Raw genomic sequence first — 23,333 nt, forward strand, 5'->3', positions numbered from 1 at the left:
GTGCTGTGTGGTGTTGGGTGGGTTGTGGCTTGTTATTGTTGTTGTGTGGCGTGGGTTTTGTGGTTGTGTTGTGGTGTTTTGTTTTTTTTTTTTTTTTTTTTTTGTGGGTTTTTTGATGTTGTGTGTTGTGGTTTTCCCCCCCCCCCCCCCCCCCCCCCAGGTTGGACTCGATGATCTTACAGGTCTTTTCCAACCGTACTGATTCTGTGATTCTGTGAGAACAATACTTTTTTTTTGGTGAACATGTACTACTGCACCTGAATCTAGAGTCTCAATACTGCAGAAAGCAGTATGCTACATATCCAGAAACCATTTAATACGCAATCACATTGTAAATAGCAACCCTTTTACTATGCAGATTCGTGTACATTTTAAACATGAATTGGGGTCTGACCCCAAGCCTCCTCTTCATAAAACTCTCTAAGCATTTCTACTAGGACAGTACCAGGCAGATTATCATCACTAACTTGCTGAGCTTTGATCTTGAAGAAGCCTTTACTTTCCAGGATCATATAAAAAGCAAATACTGAAACTTTTTTTTTTCCTTTTTTTCTTCCCTGTTTTGCATGATAATTTCTGTGACTGGTAAGAGGTTTATGGAGTAAATTCTCTAGATCAACAATTTCAAGTCCTGAAATCTACCCTTGATTGGTGTAGAAACTATGCAGACACCTCAGCATCCACTGTCTGCAAATTAAGACTATTACTTCTTAAAAGAACTACGTGTTAAGAAATAATTTGTTTATAAAGCACTTAAGGATATAATGTACTATACACAATATATTCTACTGATTGACAGATGGCCTCAGGGAATTGCTAAAACCGTAACACTGTTCTCTCACTTTGGAAGAGTAAAGCAATTTAATTTTTTTTCAGAGTACTGATGCTGGCAAACGGCTGAATGACAAGCAAAGAAATATATTACTATCTATATTTTCCTTATTGCTTTCATTTCAGCTTATATTAACCAAGGTTGGTATTACTGGCATTTTAATATTTCCTAGATAAAAAAGAACACTGATGGTAAGAAAGAAACACTGTCTCAGAGGTATAATGCTAACAACAGTAATTTAAAAAAAATTGTGCATTTTTCCTAAGTGTCTGTTCTAAGGTGAAGTCTATTTCAGTTGTGTACTATTTTCCCCAGATGAGAGATTGCCAAGCTACTTTTTTCTGTTTGTTTTAGGAAGTGCTAATGCCTCTTTCTATTGTCTGTATCAATGCCTGACAGTAAGGAAAGGCTTTTTCTTTGTCCTATGAAATATCTTATAGCTTTTGGTGAGATTAAAACAAGCCCTAGCTTGTGGGTTTTTTATTAAACAAGTATTTTTTTAATTAAGAAGAAAATCTGTTTTCCAATCCTCTTCTATGTCAAAATACTAACTCAGCAGAGATGTTTGAAGGCTGGGCTCATCCTGCCACAGTAATAGTAGCTTCTTGCATAGTGCTGTAATGGCTAGGAGCTGCTAGCAGCTTTTGATAAAAGAAACAGCTTTGAGTTGCTTGGTCCCTTTTCTCCCATGAAGCATGAGTTCTTCCAGCTTCTTCTTAGGGAAGAGGTTGAACTGAAAATTCACTGTATTCCTCCCTTTCACTGGGATAATAGCTGTCCCTTGCACCTAACTGATATAGTTACTCTGGTAAAGTGAAGTGAGAGCCATAGTCTTGTGTTTTGCACTCTAAAGGACTGTGATCAACACTTGTTTAAAGTGCTGCAGGAGGTGTTTATTTTTCCCCCCCATAAAATCCAAATACATATACATTATATACCATCCTCCCAAATACATTTCAATATCTATTTTAAAAGAAAGGAATTTAAACTGAAGAGACAAGACTTGAAAATCAGAACTAGATACAGATGGCTTGTGCAACCTTAATTTGACCTCATATGCCCACATTTATGCAACACAGGATCTCTGCCCGATTCAATGAACAGGAAGAGCACAAAAAGGCACAGAATTATGAAGAAGCAGAGAACTGTGTATCTCCCATTTTCTAATGTTTGAGTTTATGACTTTGTAACCTAAAGGACACTCTTAAACACAGTTCCTTCGTTTCTAATCTATGTCAGTTGGTGGATTACAACCACGCAGTTAAAGACTATCAAAATGCCAAAATGGTGGCAGGACAACATTCAGGTGGCACAAACCACTTCATCCCTGTCACTCTACCACTGTATCCATTCAGATGATCCTCATCAGCTTTGGCCTAGGTGTCACTAGCAGGCTGGGTTTGGTGCCACATACCTCAGCGTAGGCTAAACTTCTGTGTATGTACTTGGATTTGCAGGGGAATTGTGCAGAACTCACCACGTTCTATGCTGTCTTGGTTGGTATGTCAATATGTAAATGCTGCCTGGAAACTGATCTTACAGGGTCTTTACATCCCAGGTCTGTACTGCTTGGCTTTCTCCATCCTCTCTCCTGTCTTCTGTCATAACACCAAGTCTACTTAGACATGCAAGGTGCCAATTCAGACAACCCAGGAGAGAGTTAGAGGAAATAACTGGTTTGGGACTGCACTGCAATATGCCCGTAAAACTCATGTTTAATTTCCTACAAACAGAAGTGAAAAAGATAATTAGCCCCAGGAGAGATTGCAGGAGAAAATAATTATGAGCAGGCAGTTCCTGGGTGCAGAGGAAAAACATAGATTAAATGCCTAAACCTGAGGACGAGAGGGATACAACCGTGTGGCCTAGGAAGGCTGAATGACTGCTGAGCCCAAGGCTGATGGTAGTTTTGCATATAAAACCAGCCGAAGCGCTGATGAGAATACAGTCCTCAAGGGCAAAGAACTGAAGCAGCAACTGTATTTCCACAGCAGGAAAAGCAAGTTCAAACTGTGCTGTTCCTTGCACCTTAAGCTTTCCCCGATGACACTCAGTAGTTGTCTTGTTCACTTTAAATGTTAGCATCTGCTGCTGACAGGAGTCCAGTGGTGGGAGCAGGAAGGTAGCTGTATGTCAGGGCAGTCGGCTGTCTCCTCTCTATCCTGGTTTGGGTGATGCAGGTACGAAACTCTCACAGTGTGACTTTTAAATGAATATGTATCTGACCGTGCTTGTTTGTATCTTCCCTTGCTCCTTGTGCCCAAAGTGAGTAACGTGCATCTTGCATTAATGCAGTAATGCTCTGATTATTTAGCATTATCCTTTGAGAAATTAAAGGCTTTGCATTTATTTCCATGTTGTTTCCCCTCTATATTTTGGGCAAGTATTGTTTGTTCTCAGGATGTGTATTGTTTCTTACACGCTATTATGCTACTGAACGCTTTATCCCTTTTTTAAATGTAGAACTGTGATGATACAGTTTGTGAACAGGGTTGTGAAATTTTACAGCAACTATGATTGTTGTGACAGTTGTTTTTAAGGATTTAATGGAGTGTCTGACCTCATTCATTTCTGCTCTCAGCAGTAACTCTGTGATGGGATGGCAGTTTTGGAATTCTAAGCCCTATTCTCATCCTAATTTCATCTGTGCAAAAGCAGAAAAACAATACAGTTGCTCTAAACTTTTATTAGACCAAAATCAGAGTCTCCTGGCTTTAGAAAGATAGTTTACATCACCGTAATTTCCCCACAGCACAATAACCAAATATAGCTACTCCAAGGCATCACTCACTGGAATGGTGTCTATTTCATAAAACGTACAGCTGCATGTCGTGCTCCCTTAGGAGCTGAAGTTAGCGAAAGCCCTAGGAAAAAATAGTTTGACTCCATGTGTCTGAGACAAAGTAAACTGTAACCCACAGGAAATATCAAAGGAGTGGCAACGTGAGATATTTTGTCCAGAAATTTTCTGTGAGCTTTATCTCTTTGAAAATAACAAGCAACTTTCACATATTTTTGACTTATATTAGGATGGCATAAAATGCCTTTTCCAGCAGATTCTAGCAATGCAGCCATCTGCTTTTTCTGTCTCTATGGCAAGATCATTTTTTTTGATGGTTAGCCAAATGGTGATCTGCAAAGCTCCCAAAAAGAACCTTGCACTTATTTTCACTTGAATTATTTATAGTAATGTGAAGGCTAAATAAAAACTCTTGGACTTCCTGTGATATATATATACGTGTATACATATAGCCTGCCTGTAAGGACCCCTAATTATTGACCTCTCTGTTCTTTAAACTTGCAGCTTCTTGAGTCTTGTAATCCCAATAGTGTTTCAAGTACCATTTATTTAATTTTTTTTAGAAAGACAAACAAAATAGCTGTAAAATGATGATTTCTAAATAAATGTTTTAAAACGTCATGTGAGATTACCCTTTAGCTAATAATTAAACAAACTACCTGCAGGAGCAGGGAAGTGATTGTCCCCCTGTACTCAGCGCTGGTGAGGTTGCACCTCGAATACTGTGTTCAGTTTTGGGCCCCTCACTACAAGAGGGACACTGAGGTGCTGGAGCGTGTCCAGAGAAGGGCGATGAAGCTGGTGAGGGGTCTGGAGCACAAGTCTGATGAGGAGCGGAGAAGAGGAGGCTGAGGGGAGACCTTATAGCTCTCTACAATTACCTGAAAGGGGGTTGCATAGAGGTGGGTGTTGGTCTCTTCTCCTATGTAACTAGCGATAGAATGAGAGGAAATGGCCTCAAGTTGCACCAGGGGAGGTTTAGGCTGGATATTGAAAAAGATATCTTTTCTGAGAGAATGGTGAAGCATTGGAACAGGCTGCCCAGGGAGGTGGTGGAGTCACCATCACTGGAGGTGTGCAAAAAACGTGCAGATGTGGCACTTCAGGACATGGTTTAGCGGGCATGGTGGTGTTGGGTTGATGGTTGGACTTGATGATCTTACAGGTCTTTTCCAACCTTAATGATTTTGTGATTCTCTGATACCTCATAATTTTGGAGATCCTAGGAATTTTTTTAGCATCTAGGTTTGGTAGGACTTGCGTGAAAGGAGGCTGCTTGCATGAATTTTCTGGGAAGCTTGTGGCTTTAGTCATTTCACCACAATTATTTACTAAAAGCAAATTTTCATAGCTGACACCTTAGGCCAATATGTCTGCACCTCTCAGTACAATTTGTACAATATAATTCTGATTCATGTGCTGAAAAGCTGCTATCAGGTTTTTACTGTGACTCAGGCTTTGGAGAGTAGAAGTCTCCCTAAAATGCAGCTTCAGAAATTTGAGGTCTTGGGCAATTCATTGCGTTTGATGGGAATCTTGCTATCAACAACTCAGTGACCGCCCCAATAAATATGCACGTGTTGGGTGTAAAACTTACTTCACAGAAATGACCCTGCATCCATCAAGGCCAAAAGCAATATCCAGCCTAGTATTTCTACCCTTTGCTTGTCTCTCATTACCATTAAAAAGTCTATGTCTCTCTGTCACCATTTTTACAGCCTGGGGTCAAAAGTAGTTCTTGCTGCAGAATGAATAGAAATATTAATGCTTGTGCAAGACTACAAAGTTAATATACATTTCTGCAAAACTTTATGTGCCCGCATTAGTCGTCTTGCGTTACTTTTTTGCTAAGCCTTATGCTTATTTAATTTCTTTCTTTCTGTACCCATTTAAATGTCAAGTAGAATCTCAGAGGACTAGGTATTATAACCGTGATAGTTAACAAAGCTGAGAAATCAGATTTCAATGTCAGTCCGAACAAAACAATTATAAATATAAACCAATAAACCATAACTGATACCCTCACTTAGCTTTGTTCAAGTTAATCTTGTCTTTTTCCATTTCCTGTATTTGAAGATTGTTGGTATGGAAAAATTATGGTTCCATCAGACCATTGCAGGGGATATTTTCAAGGAGGATTTGTTCCTGAGCAAAATAATAAGTATGAACCTAAGACCAGTTTGTGGGTTGCACAGAAGCCAGTCCTGCTCCTTCCCCTTTTCCTGCATCCTTTGATCTCCTGCTCATCAGGGCAGGCCGATGCCAGCTACCCAAATACGAGCACAGTCTGGAACAATATGTCAGTGACCAGGCTGCTCCAGAAAGACAAAGATAAAACTTCATAAAACAGTACTTCCAAACTTTAGATACTTCCAGGGAAAAGATTTCATAGAAATTGTTGAAACTTTCAGTTGTCAAAATGCCATGAAGTTTTAACTGTTGTGGTTAACTACAGACCAGACTCTGCTAAATAACTGCACCAAAGAATATAAAATATTTAACGGTTTGGAAAAACAAGCTGTTTAACAATGAAACCGAGGTGAAAGACTGACTCCCTGCAGCCCTAAATTCCAATTGTCTTGGCAGTCTCTGCCCAGGCCAGTCTTGGTAAACCAAGAAATGTAACTGCCTGTAATCTACAAAGCCAAAGAGATGTATTCTTTAATCTTATAAGCAATTGAATCAGGGAATTATTACAATGTTGGATATATGGAGAAGAGAACATTGATGGTGCATTACTAAATGAATGTTCAGATTTCTGGGACAGTTGAGTATTTGCCTACTGTTTTTTTAACACACCTAGTCAGTCTCATTTGGTACAGTGTTGCTCTGAACTACTATAAAAATCAATTATTTTTCCCGAAGACATTTGTATGTCATGTAGAAGCAAAAAAAGGAGATTAAATTTATAAGTACTTAAATCCATTCTGCTTATCTGTGCATGTCAAACAGTTCTATGGTGCTCTAAAGGCATTTTCAGTACTCGAGAACGATGATGAAGTAAATGCTGCTAAGCCTAATTTAAAAATGCAAATGATTTTGCTAAACAAAGATGTCAAGTGAAAATATTCCATAGCAGTGACTATGAGAGAATGACTGGACTCAAGTTCCACCTGCTCCAGGTCTCTGGGGTGTATGAATGAGCAGGTATTACCAAAGCATAAGTATATCTATCACCAAGCCCATCCTGACCCCCGTGCTTCTTCCTCTTTCCTGGGTCATAAAATTAAATTTTTAAACCAAGACCATCATGTTTTCTCCCCTTCGAAAAGGAATGCTTCATTATTCCCTTAACAGTATTTGCATTCAGCACACAAAAGATCCAGCTACAGCTGACCAATGTTACAAGTAACAGAAATTACAGCTTTATAATGGATATGGTTTGGTGACAGTGTTCTCCATGCACTTTGTTGTCGATGTCTAACAGAGTCACCCTGCAGAAATCTCTAGATTAATTTAAAGTACAAATAAAAAAACCCCACTTATTCTGTGAATGAACCAGCTTGTTCTTTAGAGACTTTCTGCACATAGAACAAACTCTTAGCAACTAGCTAGTGGTTTCCACTGCAATTTTGAAGATTACATACCCTGTTCTAAACGTTGAGTTCACAACACATGGCATAGCCTCTAAATTCAGCAATTCGTAGTCTCTAAATACAGCCTTAAATCCACTAACCTACATTAGGTTAGTTACACAAAGGCCCAATGAAGGTAAGACACAAACTACTGGGAAAACAGTAACATGAAAACAGAAAAACAGAAATGTCAGTGCCAGGCTTGTCAGAATTGAGGATTAGCCCAGAACAGCAGTGATGCCCTCTGCTTTGTGTGTCCCCTCTTAACATGTGTTCAAGCTAATTGCCCAACTTCATCAGCTCAGTCTTTCACTGTGGGCTTTGTTCCTGCTGTGGCTCACCAATCTCTCTTTTCATCACTTCTGACTAAAGTTCTATAATAAAGATAACATATGGTTGCCAACAACTTCAGTCATTTTAAACTAAACCTTTAGGGACTGACCTCTGTTTCTGCTGAAGGAGACTTGCATAGCATCTGTCTGCTCATGCGTGCTTTACAAATTCCAGGGCAGCTCTGCCCCAGCTGTTAGACAGGTTATAAATAGGTAGAGCTCGGAAGCAGCAAGATTACTTGAAGAACAAGAAATATCATGTGTTCTTGTGCTTATGAAGTGATCTGAAAAACAGCTGATTTTCTGATTGGCTATGTGTGTGGTGGGATTAGAAAAGCTTGCTTACCTATGTATTAACGTTTCAAGGTTAACTTTTCAGCATCTTGAAAAGTGTAAGCTCTGACTGCCACTTCCCCTTCAGTAGAGTGTTCATGAAGGTGTGGCTTTGTGTTGTTCCTCTGTTGTATAAGCAAGGTTTGAGTTCACACTCAACCTGTAGGAACAGAAACCTGTAGGAACTGTAACCTCTGGGACCTCTGGCCTATTGTCAAATTAGATAGATATCATCCAGCCAGTTCAAAAGTGACTAGATTGTCACATGAAGACTTTGACCACGTGTACTCATAAGCTATGTCTTGATTGGAAATGAAGATCTAATCTCTGGCACGCAGAATGGTAGCTTTGTGTGGCATGTCAAGCACATCAGATACCAGATCCTGCAAACTGCAGAGGAGTCACAAATAGAACACTGGTGGGGCAGAAGTACCAGTTCCTCCTTCTCCCACTGTCAGCACTGGTGGCAACACAGTCTGTCTCCTTATCAAAGCTACCCACCCTTCAGCCTTCTTTGTTCTTCTCACCTGCCTCCCACAGACCATCAGGGCTTCAAATTTGGCTTGAAAAAAGCTGAAGCCCAATGCTCAACTTCTGCTGATGGAGTCTGTTGCTGTGGGAGGTTGTTAATGGCTCCGTCAAGACACTGGACTCCTCTGTCCTTCTATTTAAGCCTCTCAGAGCCACTGGGGGAGGCTCTGTTGCCAAATGTGTCCCTGAAAGGAGTGGGCCTGTAGGTCTGTCTGCTTTTGCATAAGTAGGGGTTTACTTTGGTGCTGCCCTCTTTTTCTCTCTGCCTATTTTTAGAGGACTGCTTTGTGTTAGTATCCATTAAAAAAAAAGTGTCATCTATGATACCACTATCTCGGATCCCACAAATTTTTTGAAAATGAAATTGTGAATCACCATGCCTCCCATGCTTGCAGAATGTGTTGTTCAGTCACATTAAAAAGATTCTTGAAGTCAGTTAATTTGACATCTTAAATATACGCTCTCAAAACCCTAAATGCCACTGCATAATTAGAAAGAAAGCCTTAACTGAACTTTGAAATTTCCTTTTCCCCCCACTTCTCCTTTATTTGCTCTTCCCTCAACTTGAATTTGCTCTTTCATTGCTCTCAGTTGAGCCTGAAATTATTTCTGTTGGTAAACAGGCAACCAGAAACCATAATTATGCTTCTTTACTGAGGTTGTAATCCTAGGTATTCTCTCGATTCTTAAAAAAATATTTAATCAAACTAATTTAAATCTAATTCAACTAGTTTGTCAAACTATTTTTATGCACACAAATCCACAGCTGCTTTGGAACAATGTTTTGCCTAGTTACATGAAGTTTTTGACAGATTTAGGTCTTGCCCCAGTTGAAGTCTGATCTATTGATGTCCAGAATCCAGTATGAGATAGTAAAGATAAATAATTTCCTCTCACAGAGTTTTTTAAGCACCTTTTAGGGTGCTTTCTGTGGCATCATCCCTAAGTTGGGCTCATATTACAGAAAAGGGTCTGGGAGCTCCTACAGTGATGATTAAGTCAGGCCTTTTGTAGCTCCCAGTTTCTTTGCAGAAGAGCAAAGAGATGAGAAATCCTGGCATCCAGTTGAGGATTGGATTGGATCGGATCTTTTTGGAAATGGAACTAGAAACTTCAGCCTGAGCCAGTATTATCAGGAGTGGTGTTTTAGGTAGTTTCAGTAACACTATGTGGTGTGGTTCCCGATTGTTCTCTAACTTATGTTAATACTTTGAGAAGGTAAATATCTCTACAAAACAGAAACCGCTATCCCTGCTTTTGCTTACCCCTCGTAACTTTTTCTTAGTGTAGCTAGGGAAAAAAAAAAGCCGTGTGCTAACACTATGATGGTAAAATGAATGTTGTATGGACAGCTGCAGTGGATCTTTCAGTTCAAAGGGCACATGATCATACACTTTGCCTACACAAGGGTCCTGAGTTCTGGAGAAGAAAACACCTACGGCAAAACACACGACTGCAGTCAGGTTACAGTGGAGGTTTCATGCTCTGAATGCTAAGAGCATGAAGCCACGCTGGAAAACTTTCAACCCTAGTATGTTCTTCAAGTTTTCACTTACACTGTCATTGGTCATGTGTGTTTATCTGTGTAATAAACAACTGCTCAGTTTACTTAACAGAAGCTCTACTGCTGCAGCCAGCAGCAGACTGAACTGGAACAGAGGCAATTAGACAAGCTGCCTGGGGGCAGACGGTCTTTGCACTCAGGCCCACCCACAAACATCTTCAGCTATTTGAAGATGTAACTGTGCAGTCACACACACCCTAATGAAGAGGATATGAGGATTATCTGAAGTAGGAGTGTGCCCGCGTGGCTTTCTTGTGCATACAGTTTCATAATGCCTAATGTGTGATCTTCATTCAGCTTCCTTCTGGTTTTATACTGTGCTGCTTTAAAATGCCTTCATGCAGAGCAGTTAGGCTTGTGACACCTACATTATAAAGCATGTAAAGGAAAAGACACTTTCCTATGGTTTCTGGGAGAGAGACATCCCAACTGTTCACGAACTGCTAGCTGAAATTTGTTGAGTGTCAGGTAATATTCTACAGAGTGTTCTCCCACCTTTCTCTATCTTTTTTTTTCTTGTGTCATGACTATTATTTAGCCTCCTATTGCTCCACGTCTGAGTAGCTTTGGGAAGCAGGCAGAATTTTGTTTCCTGCCTTGCTATTGAATTGGTGTGCTGTCATGGGATGGAGTAACGTAATCTGGTAATTCTCAAGTGTTTCCCTTCCCTGAGCACAGAGAAGAAGAATGTGTTATAAGGATTGACATTGCCTTTTTGTAGAGATGGGAGATATTTCATAAGAAATAAGGAAACTGAAAATTACCAGTTATTTTTATGTTGCAGTTATTTGCTTTTAGATTACAATTTCCTTTGCCCCACTGACTAAATTTTGGTGACTTATTTTCACTGCCATTGGCTCTCATCACATCTTTTTGGAGTCGTTAACAGTTATAACTAATATGCATAACTCATCTTTTTGGTACATAGGAGACTGGGAATGGTATAAGAGATGTAGCACTCCCCTCCAGACATGGCAGAATTTGATTCTTTATATTTAAATGGTTAAAGAGGATCTTGAGTTGGAATATATATGAGGTATTTGGAATAGCCTGATAATGACTCAGAATAAAAAAGCATCTTCTGGAAGACAGACCTAATTATCCATTAACATTTGGATGCAATGCTTGTCTCGCATTAATTTCCATGCTTGCCAAAATGATTCTGGCAGAGGAACCAGCTGTGAAATGTAGAATTAAAAATATTAGTTTGGAAGTACTAGATATGCCACGTAGCTGCTTGCAAAAGGATGTACATGAATGGAAGTGTGAGGCAACAGTATTACACAAGTGGGAGAATTTACAAGTGATAACCCCAGAGTATGAAGAAGCTCAGGTACACCTTCTACACTGTAATCTAAATAACTCAAAAGGCTTAATGACAGGTATCCCTCAGCTATAGAGTGGTACCTTCCTTATCTCACCAAAGTGAGATCAGGCTACTGCAAACCATCAAAAAATCCATCCTTGTCGAAGTAGGACCATGGCACTCTACTGACAGTTTCTCTGCCCAGAGCTTCAACAGGATGCAGGGCAGGTTGGGGAAACATCAACCTGAAGCCAAGTCTGGGCCTTCCTTCTGTGGTACTGTCCTTCACATGATTAGAGTGTGACAATTTCCCTCCCTAGCTGTGAGTGGAGAAAGTCTTTTTCCCCTTCTTGCCCTGTATTTTCATTAGCATGGCCACAAAAATCACATTACTCTTTTCAGATTCTATGTAAAAATCTCTCCTATGAGGTGCACAACTGCTATCTAACATGCAGAGGAGGTTTCCAACTGTTCTCCTTGCAAGCCCTAATGGAGCGTTTCCAAAAGCAGATAACCCAGTATATACTATCTTCTGTGAGTCACTCAAGTTCACCTAAATAAGGTTCTGACATGACTTTCCTGTGTCTCACCAGCCCAGCCACAATTCTTTTTTAGGTATGTTGTCAGAAGGATGTGTTATACTGCTCTCCCTCCAGCATTTTTAGCAGTAATGTACCTGAAATTTAGTCCCAATTACTCTTCAGAAGATGCATATCTCAAATGACTTGGTGGATTTATGGGTCTTGATATTTTAGAGACTATCCCTATTTTAATGGCTGGACTGCATTAATGAATCATCCTGAGTCATCTTTTCATAATCTGTTGCTTCAAAAACAGCTGTGAATATTTTCTTCCCATTAAGGCTTATTCCTTGGGGTTTGATGTAATTAATTGTCACTTATGACTTAAAGAAAATATGCCAATAAATATTTATGCCACATGCACCATCTGCTTTCTCCGGTGCCCTGTATACTTAACGCTTAACAAATTTCTATAAGCCTCATACTGCAATTCATGTTAGAGGGAGCCTGTGGTTATAACAGCAGCAAGCAGCAAGCAGTTACAGATGTCCACTCTGGCGGTAGCACAAGAATCCCATTTCTTGATAAAGCAGACTATGGAGGCACTGAGAATATGTCAGTGTGAAAAGCTGAAGGGGATACAGCTGCAATACCACACTTGATCCTCCCAGTGTTTATTTATAGCTTTGTCAGAGTAAGGCTAAGCATCTGGTTCTCTTAAATACAGATAGGAAAACACTGCTGTATGAGAGTATCACAGAGGGACAGGAAAGAAGATGGTAGATCTAGACGATTAAAGAGTGTCCAAGTCTGAAGTTACAAGGAAAGAGAAGGATATCTATTGTCAATCTTCCCTACCCCAAAATTCATGAGGCAGCTTTTGGCTGCTGTATAAAATACACGTGTGATACTGAAAATGTGGAAATACAACCCTTTAAGGGCATATTTAATTTCTGCCTTAATATTAGCTCATATGTGAAGATATATTTTTCAGAGCCAAGTATGTACAAGAGCAAAAAGAGAAACATTTTACAGATTATACAAGTAATCCTTTCAGTGGTCTTTTAAACTAGTGCTCAGTCTGCCTGCACTGGGCTCCATGGCAGAGAGTAATTGGTGAAGAGGAGGGTTTATTATTTCTCTGTGCAATTGAGAGAGGGGGTCTCTGGAAGGTACAATTCCTTAGCACAGCAGCATGAACACCCACACATGCCTGAGAAAGGACTGAGACTCAATGCCACAATTTAGCCTGCAGCTGTTGATTCCTGCTCCTTGTCAGGGTATAATTAAGGTATCATCAGGCTGAATAGGAAGATGGGACTTAAAACTAAAAATATCTCTAGTAATTGTGGCTTAGATCTGGAAAGCAACGGATGGATTTTGATTTCTGAAAGAGACAATGCTGTTCTTGAAGATGGCTGAGTAATTACTGAGTGAAAGGTAAAATAAACACCCTTGTAATCCCCTGTCTATATGACATACTGCTGAGGGTGTGCATGCAACCTCATGAAGGAGGGCAAACATGTTAGCATGTAGGCCTGTCTATTTTATGCAGACAAATAGGGCTTTGCTATGTTTACTAGGAAATGTAAATCTTCATTCAGACACAATAAAACAAAACAGTTGTTTCAGCTATGTATGGTCACTATTCAGGAACACACATATGGTTTTGATTTAAAAAAATCCAACAAAAAACCTCCTTTGCAATTCAAGATTGCACTTCCATACTTGGCTGTATGAAGAGCCTTGTTGACTACTACCAAACCTGGGAAGAAACATCCTCCTTTCTGAACACCTGTAAGACTAGATCTCCACCCGTCAGTAGGGGCATCCTTTCATTCTTTGGAGACTCTGGAGAACACATCAGGGCCGGGGGGTAGAACGTGCTGGTTTTGGCTGGGGTAGTTAATTTTCTTCATAGTAGCTAGTATGGGGCTGTGTTTTGGATTTGTGCTGGAAAGAGTGTTGATAAAGCAGGGATGTTTTAGTTACTGCTGAGCAGTGCTTACACAGGGTCAAGGCCTTTTCTGCTTCTCACACCGCCCCACCAGCTATAGGCTGGGGGTGCACAAGAAGCTGGGAGGGGACACAGCCGGGACAGCTGACCCCAACTGACCAAAGGGATATTCCATACCGTATGACGCCATGCTCAGCACATAAAGCTGCGGGAAGAAGGAGGAAAGGGGGGACGTTTGGAGTGATGGCATTTGTCTTCCCAAGTAACCGTTACGCGTGATAGAGCCCTGCTTTCCTGGAGATGGCTGAACACCTGCCTGCCCATGGGAAGTAGTGAATGAATTCCTTGGTTTGCTTTGCTTGTGTGCAGCTTTTGTTTTGCCTACTAAACTGTCTTTATCTCAATGCATGAGTTTTCTCACTTTAGTTTCTGATTCTCTCCCCCATCCGACCAGGGGGAAGTGAGTGATCGGCTGTGTGGTACTTAGTTGCTGACTGGGCTTAAACCATGACAGGGCCCTGATTAAGAGATACAAAATGTTCCAGCGCTTAGATTTAAATGCCCTGACCCAGTGTCCGCACTATTGTTAGCAAGTTACCTGGACGTAATTCTAGTATCAAAAGCTGATGTAAAATATAAATCTGTACATTTGTACCTAAACATCTGAAGATATGTAGCGTCAAATCTTTAAAAAGACTTGTCTGAAGAAATGAATGAAAACCACTCATAATCTACTTTAATTCAACTGAAAGCCGCTCTCTTTTTTCCCCTCAAAATACACCTTGCCAAGGATTTTCCCTTTCTGCATATATTATCATTCAGTTTGAATTAATTTGTGGGAACTGTTTCCTGGATGTTTTTGTTCCATCGCTTGAGTGAGCACTGGCATTTGTCTGACAATACGGTGAGATGATTCAAGGAAGAATTGGCCTGAAAAAATAATTTCTTAATGTCATAGTTATTTTTCTCTCTGAACTGACTTACTGCACATTTGTACAAATGCCAGGACAGTAAAAAAGATGAAGTAAAGGCTGGAGGAGGAGGTGAGACCACAGAAGCCCTTATTTGAGCAGCTCAAACTAGTGTGTAATGGCATCCTTAACCTCCTCCTGAATCTGTTTAAAAGCTTGATGGCTAAACTGCGATGAAACTGACAACGCTTAGGTACCTGCTTAGGGCAGTGAAGTTATGCAGTAGCAAGGTAAGCAGCCAGTTCTGAAAATCCCGTTGCTGTGATGGCAAAATGACACCCTTCATTATCTCAGTAAACAGAGAGATCACAGACAATGTGATCCATAATTACTTCACCTGTTTGCTTTCTTAACAATCTCTTTTATTTCTAACCAAGGCAACAGCCTTGCCACCCTTCACTAATATAAGCATTGTTTCCTTTCCTTGAGATGCTAATGTCTGTCTCCTAGACTGGGTATGGTCTCTTGTACTCAATTAACTAGCTAACAACCCCAAGCTGCCATTCTTTTTCCTCCTGTGCTGCGGATGGATTAGGGTTCTTCCACGTGGCATAAGCCCACCCAGTTGCTGGTTACTGTCTCCACCATCCCCTCTTCCCTAGTCATGTTGTCCTTCACTCTCCTTTGTGCTACCAGCATCACTCATCAGACCACTTGGAGAAAAAGTGCAAATGGCATGGGATCAGACAAAACAGCCAACAATATGTATATGCATATTGCCTACATTATATGCATACTCATATGGAGTATTCTGGTGTGACTATTTACATTGTTATGGAGTAGGAATACTTGCAAGTGGAGAAGTTGCTGGACTATTTCAAGAATGTTTCAAATCTTTAAAGTCTTTATTGAAACTGTTCTCTCACTCATCTGCTTGCAAAGCCAGATTTTTTTTTTAAGCTATAAGGAGACACAAAATGATTTTAAAATGAGGTTTAGAGCCCTTCACAGAATCACAGAATCACTACGGTTGGAAAAGATCTGTAAGATCATCAAGTCCAACCATCAACCCAACACCACCATGCCCACTAAACCATGTTCCACAATGCCACGTCCACACGTTCCCTAAACACCTCCAGTGATGGTGACTCCACCACTTCCCTGGGCAGCCTGGTCCAGTATTTCACCACTCTCTCAGTAAAGAACTTTTTCCTAATATCCAGCCTAAACCTCCCCTGGCGCAACTTGAGGCCATTTCCTCTTGTCCTGTCACTCATCACTTGGGAGAAGAGACCAACACCCACCTCTCTGCAACCTCCTTTCAGGTAATTGTAGAGAGCGATAAGGTCTCCCCTTGACACATCCTAATTCTTATTATTATTCTACTTATTATACTATATTATTATCCTAATTATTATTATATTATTATCCTAATTATTTAAAAAGTGGTATCTTGTTATGCTAAAGTAAGAAATGAGCACTGTTTTTTATTGCTTTGTTTTACCTGAAAAACAGAGGTTTTTCCATCTTCCATTTAATGGTGTAAAGATTGTGTTTCTACTTCTCCAGGATACTTGACAAAAAGTTTGCAGCATTTCTGCCAAAGTCTGGAAATCCCATTACCACACACGTGGAGGCACACTGCTTGGGAAGGGAAGGGTGTATTTTCCTAGGTCAGTGGTTCTCAAGTGCAATTACTTGTTAGGCTGTGTTGAGCGGGAAGACCTGCTTCCCAGCCTCTGTGTTTGGGACAAGATGGTCATGTGAAGAGGAAGAGGGCATGATGTCACATTTTGTGGGGAGATTACTGGAGTCTGGCTCCATTTTGAGAAAAAAATCTTTTTTCAGCTGCTGGTCTAGAGTGTGAAAGTCCAGAAAATTTCTGGAAAATTCACTGTTATGATTTATGTATTTTGAGGTAAATGAATGCCAAATATCTTGCAGGACTATAATACCATCTTTTTTTTTGGTTCTGTTTTGTATCCTACTTTTTTCTAAATAACTCTTTTCATTAAGAATTCCTAAAAGACAATTAAGATACATCTTCAGCAGTGTGGCAATACCACCTTAATCATGCTGATGCTTACTGCACAGGCATTGAAAAGAAAAATGTCAAAATTTAGGAACTGCTAGGAAGAATCATAAATGACTTTTCTGTGTGCAAGATTAAGACTTTGCACTTTAGGAAAGTCCAATGCTAGAAGAAACTATAAATCATCTAATTAAGGAAGAATTTAAATTTCTTAACTTGTACTAACATAAGCCAACCACAAATGTTCAGCACTGGTAATTGATCTAGATTTTGGAGGGAAAGTAGGGACAAAGTATCTATCAGTTTTGTCTTTTCAAATAAGGTTTGCTTAAAAGGATGTTCAAAGCAGGGAACATTTGATGTAGGTCCAGAGAAAGATAGTTGGCAATAATGGAGTGGACAAAGGTATATATATTTATGTGAAACTACATTTATTTTGTGAGGTGTCTCCACGGGGTAATAAGAATGTCACATTACAGATATTTTAATTAAATTTCTAAGTCACTATGTCCAGGTTATGAATGATTATGTCTCATGAATCCATGTATTTTATTCTATTAGGTGGATTTTGATTAGGTTCTCATTCAGTGGAAATAAGCAAAACAAGACTTCCATAATTAAACTACCTTTAAAATTTATACTATCTAATTATGATATTAGCATGAACCTATGTATTCTAATCTGCAGCAGTAAACTGCTGCTAAACAGTATCATTGTTAATTGAACTAAGTTTAATTTAATGTTTTGCAATTACTCAAATATTCTCTGAAGCGTTAAAAAACACTCTTGACATCGGTGTAGAAGAAGAAGTTCTTTGAGAGAGTTTAACCTTTTTAAGCAGACCCCATGGCAAAATCAGATAGGGTCATCTGAAATAAGGAGGGTAGCACACTTCAACCCAGGGACGTTTTAAAGCGAGATGGTAGGATGTTTTACTCCAATACAGAAATGAAAACAAACAGCACTACTACCTTCACTCTCTCCCACTGTGCCTTCATTCAAGCATACAGAAATCTCTTTCAGCTGCCCCTTCCTGACTAGCCTCTGTGGGAAGCCTCCCTAGAAAGCCCTAATAACCCACGACAGTTAGCCCTGTCCACCTGGACTCAATCCCAGTGTATCTAATCTGATTTCCTAAATTTAAACACAGAGAATTGGACAAAAATAGTATGTACAGAAAGTAGAAAAGGAAAGTTAGGACAAGACAATCTTTCAAACTCTGTTCACATCACACTTGCTCATTATACATATAACACTTCTTTTCATAGACAACTAACCAACATACTGCTAAGCTGGCAAAAAAATGGAGAACAGACACCAAATCTTGCTATTATTTCTCTATTGTTCATCCTTGCAGATAATCAGAAACATTGGATTAAATATGGACACACTAGCATTTCTTCTATTATGGTGGCGTACCAGAATTTGAAACAACAATTTTCAGAGCTCAGGAGATTTCCAACTTAAGCAAGTATGAAATACAGTTCCTCTAACACAATTTATTATTTTCATATCATAATGGCTAGATTTTCATTAACCAGTTTGGAAATGAATGGAATATTACATCTACCAAAATGCCTGTTCTGCTTTAAAAAAATTCTCTTTGAAAAAGTAGTCTGCTATAACTGAGTTAAATGTTTAGTGTTTTAATAAATCAATGTTAGTATACTTGGTGAGCATATGTAGGACAGCAATGCGTCTATTTTTACTTGTACTAACTGTGCTAATCTGTAATGGGACATAATGAATATAACATTTATGAAAGCTATGTTCATATGGTCTTGTTGCATTTATAGTTACAGTAAGATTAGACCCCTTATAACTAAACATGAACTCTTCCAAATGAAAACTGAACACTATAGCTAAATGTATTACCAGCTATCTTTGGGAAAAGCAACTGTTAATGATATAGTACATTTGAGATTTCTTTTTTCCTTCTGCAAACCTAATGACAATTTTCAGAGGCAGTTTGATTAAAACATCTCTGGCACCACTGGCAACAGCAATTTATAAAATCTTCCACGTGAAAGAGAAGATAGAACATATTTTTTGCTAAGGGCAGTCTGGTTTCCTTGCTAATTGAGAAGCTGGGGGAACTATTGCATGTTCATATCCTTCTTCCTCTCTCACCCCTGCAGCTTCTGCTTGTTTAGTGTCAGTCATTGGAAAGGACTCAGAATGAAATGCTTTGCAGGTTCCGAGAATAATACTGAATTAATGCTTAATCCTTGCACAGTGGTTAAGGATTCCCTGTTCCCTGGTTTGCTCATGTACTGTGCACAGCCAAATAAACCACCCACATCTCTAAGGTGGGGAGAGCAATTCTGAAAAAAAAGTATATGTGCTTACAGTCTGATCCACATATCAAGTTTGATGATTGATGTCAAATCTTTCTAGTTTGCTGCTTGTATTTACATTAGTTGTGCAACCTTTTAGGGACCCAAATTAAAATTCTATACTGTACTACCACTCAGAATAAATTAACCAGGAATATGAACACAACTTCAGTTCTGCTCATAGCAGTTTGTGATTAACTATCTAACAGTAACTCAAAAACATAACTTCCAGGGACAGATCAAGAACTAAGCTTCCAGGCCACCAAGTACCTTTTCTCTTGATGTGAACAGTGATGTTCCAAAATAATATTTAACTTCTTAGCTTCTAAATTAATGCTCCCTCTATATGACATTTTAATTTCACTCAATATATTGTTGTACATTCCACTTCAAACTCATTAATACAAAATTCTTTGAATATAATATAACTGAATATAACTGTAAATTGCAGAATCATTTAGGTACTAAAATTTTGCTTTGAAAATTGTGAAACTTTTTCTGTGTGTAGAGTTGGCACTATGTTCACAAAGCCATACAGGGAAAGCTGACTGTCCTGTATGCACACTATCAAGGAGTAGGCAATAGGAGAAGATGACTTGGCAGACCTTGTTTCAAAGTGTATCCTAATATTCCTCCCATGTAAGAAAGGGGTCAGTCAGGGTCTTGTAGTTTAGGATGGCATTAGGAACTGTGGGGCAGTTCTGTATCCTGGAAGCCTCACAGAGAGCACCTTTGCCCACCCTCTGCCTACAAGCACAACTACACCATCACGCTATAGTAACACAAGCTGTTTTCTTAGGAAAGAGCTTTGTCTTGTTTGTCTTTTCTTTGACAAAGAGAGGATTAAAAGAAAATTATCACCTTGCATGACTTTGCCAGGAAAAATTGTGGGGATTCAGCACATGTGAGATTTGGGTCTGTGACTTGCTGAAACCCCTTACTTCTGAATCTCCTTTTGGGATTGTAATGAAAAGTCATTTCAGTATTGCTGCCTCCAGTCATCGCCACCCTGGGATGGAGATTGTTTCTTGACAGCAGGCGTCTGGGTTCATCATCTAGAGCTGCAATGTTCCTGCCCTTGAGGGAATCCCAGCAGACTCCATGAAAGCCCTCAGCTGGTCTTCAGGTTGTGTGCAGCACAAGCAGTGCTGGAAACCTTTTGCCTGAGATAAAACTGTTCTTTTCTAAAGCCCTTGTTGGTTCACTGAGGCCAGGGAGTAGCCATCAAATGGGATGTGCTCTCCTGAGTCCTTCATCAAATAAAAAACTATTACTATCATAGCAATGTACTTCCATCCAGTTTCATGTAGATAGTGTGTAAAGCAACATAACAAATCCTATTTCTTCATGTATGCTCTTGACCAAAAGCTGTTCTTAATTGCATTATAACCCACAATAGTGAGATTTAAATTTCATTTCAAATGTAAAATAATTCTGTTTGAGTTCTTTAGCAGCTTTTCCTCATCTAATATGGAAAGAGTTTTCTCTTTAATTGTATCTCTATGCCTTTGAGAATGTTGAGCAGCCTTTTACACATCTGCTCTTTCCATCCTGCCACTTAACAAGTTACGGTTTGGAGTAATTTTCTCTTCGGCTTATTTTTCTCTCTTGTCAGTTGCAGATTATGAACATAAAAAAAATATGGAGGGCCACAAAGTCTGAAGGCCAAATGTGGGGAAACCTCTGCAGTAATCTTTATTAATGCGCTCTGTATAGAAATCTGTATGCATTTTTGCTTTGTATGTTTGCTTTTAACAGAAAGCTGGAAATTACAGAAACTATGTATACATTGCTATAATTTCAGTGTCAGTTAGTCATTGACTTTTTTTAATTTAACTTGTGCTTTAATTTGTGGTCGGTCCCACACCCTACCCAAATAACTCCCAATGGACATTTCCCCAGAGGAGATTACAGTGAGTACTTACTGAGGCACAGTTGCTTTCTGACTTGTCTTCCAGAAAGCCAATTTGGCATGGTGTCCTCTGATTCTGCAGCCAGTAGTCTGTTGATTCTAGCAGACTGTTACTGCAGAGAATCTGTTAAAATAATTAAAAATAGTTAAAATAATTAAAAAATTTACTCAGTCCTACTGTGCTTTGGGGGACTGAAATGTATTGTTGTAACTTATGGAAATCTTGCCCACAAAATTTTTGGGGGACAAGACCAGGACCCCCGTTCCTTTTGGACCTGTCCAGTTAATGCACCTTAAATCAAGTGATTTATATACCCCTGACGTATTAGCCTATTTTTTTTCTGAACTGAAAGTCCTTGGAGATACTTGAAGGGGATGCCTAAGCCCAACATTTTTATTGGAAAATATTGCTAGGAGTTTTGTTCTGTGTTAAAGTGATAAACATAGATGTTGGGAAAACTAATTATTTAATTATACCAGAGTGCACAAACTTGCAGCCTTTATGATTTACTGTATCTCTCTCCACAATAGATCAGTACTATTCATTCTGCCAGCAGCCTCATTTCTGTGACTGCCTAGGCTACAAACTCTTTCTTCTTAAACACGTTTTTCTGCTTTCTGAGAAGCTGAAGTACTTAAGACCTGCTGTAATGAGTACTGAGTTCAGTCAGTACCCTGAGATCAAATCTTTGCATTTAATCTCTCTGTGTTGATTCAGTCCTACTGCTTATGCCACAAGCTTTGCTCAAACAAAACCAAAATAGGGCTACAGATATCTGTAGACTATAAAGAGGTAAAGCCAGTTTTGCAAGTCTGATGCTTAGATTGAACTGAATTCCTTACTTGCTGCCTCTGTACTAATATTATTCCATGAAAAAGAGGGACCCTTAGTATTTTGAAAACAACTAGGTAACAGCAGGAAAAGAATAGCTGCAACAATGATGTTACTTATAGAAGATTTCATAAGGCTTATCGTCTCCCCCAGGCAGCAATATTAAGAAATATGTTCGTGAAATGGATGTATATTTTATTTATACTTCCCACAATTCTTGCATTACATGGAAATAGGCTGTACTTTAGCTCTTTAGCCTAATAAAAGGCTAATTAATAATGATATTTTAAAATACAAATTTGTTGCTCTACCTGGGGAAAAAAAAAAATCTATCTACAGTACTTTCCTTTACCTTACTGGATGTTTTGCATTGACACACCTTTGTCCTACTTCAGGAACACTTGATCCGTAAGCCTAGATCCCTTCCTTAGGAAGAGAAGTGAGAAGAACTTGTGAGGCCTCTTCATTTCTCAGAGAAGATGAATGACTGTGGAAAGCTGATCTGGCCAGTTGACACAATTTTCTAACACTCAGGAGCAATCCAGAAGTAAACTTATTACTGCCCACAGACCAACACCCACTCTAATTTTTATCTTTCTGGCAGAAAGCCAGTTAGATAGTTAATACTGCACTCCCTGTGTTATTGTATATTGATTTCTGAATAAAAGTCAGCAGAAGATGGATGGGGAGGTAATGGAGAACACCACAGTCCATAACTTTGGCCTGCCTCAGTGCCCTCCACAAAGGCTTTGCACCTTTCTGGTGGTTGTTTCTCAGTACTCCAACCCTGCTATGGGGTTTCTTCTAAAGAGCTTCAGAATACAAATTTAGGGTTCACAAAATACTCAGAAAAAACACTGTGCCCAAAGACTTTGTTCTGAGAATGACAAAGGCTCATGAATGCTTCACATCAACACCAGTCTCTTCTTGAGGGCTGCTAGCTAATCTTGTTTACCAGTTGAATGACTCTGCACTCAATAAATTTTATAACCTCCTGTCTCAGTGCGAAAAGATTCCTGCCACCATAACTAACTCTGAGATTAGATGGGGAAAATAATATATTTCATATCCCAAAGAAACAATTTCCTGTTAGTCTTATAAACTATTCTTTTTTTTCTTTTGAGAAAAGTTTTCAAATGTGGAAATACTGAACCATTATAAACTGGTTGGTAATATCTAGAATCAAGTATTTTTTTTTCTCTTTTCTAAAAATTTCCATCCCCTGAGGCCTTTATGAAGACATAAAGAATTGGACATATGCATACATGCACACACACACATATAAATCTACATATATACGATTTAATCTGATTCTAGATCTTCTCATCCTCAAGGGCTGAAGTTCTAATTACCTGTTAAGACATAATTGTGCATGCATAGGAAACAGTTCTCTTTAGCTCAAATAGCTTTTGCTGTAACAAGCAGTCTTGTTTCATTTCCTTAAAAATCACAGTGAATTTCTCTTCAGCCTTAATCACTTTAGGTCTTTCTTTCCCAAATCTCAGACAGTTTCTGAGAAAACAGAATAAGTAGAAATTATCATACAGAAACAAGCTTCA

General features: G+C 39.2%; 1 protein-coding gene across 1 annotated transcript in view; it reads right to left on the reverse strand.

Moving 5' to 3' along the window:
* Window positions 1-23,333, reverse strand: part of SPHKAP (SPHK1 interactor, AKAP domain containing) — a 53,636-nt gene that overhangs the window by 26,110 nt on the left and 4,193 nt on the right. Inside the window, exon 2 of the mRNA XM_059822893.1 lies at window positions 20,956-21,066. Within this exon, the coding sequence (XP_059678876.1) occupies window positions 20,956-21,066 (111 nt within the window). The remainder of the gene's footprint in view (window positions 1-20,955; window positions 21,067-23,333) is intronic.

The sequence above is a fragment of the Gavia stellata genome, chromosome 11, assembly GCF_030936135.1.
Source record: "Gavia stellata isolate bGavSte3 chromosome 11, bGavSte3.hap2, whole genome shotgun sequence".
Lineage (NCBI taxonomy): Eukaryota > Metazoa > Chordata > Aves > Gaviiformes > Gaviidae > Gavia > Gavia stellata.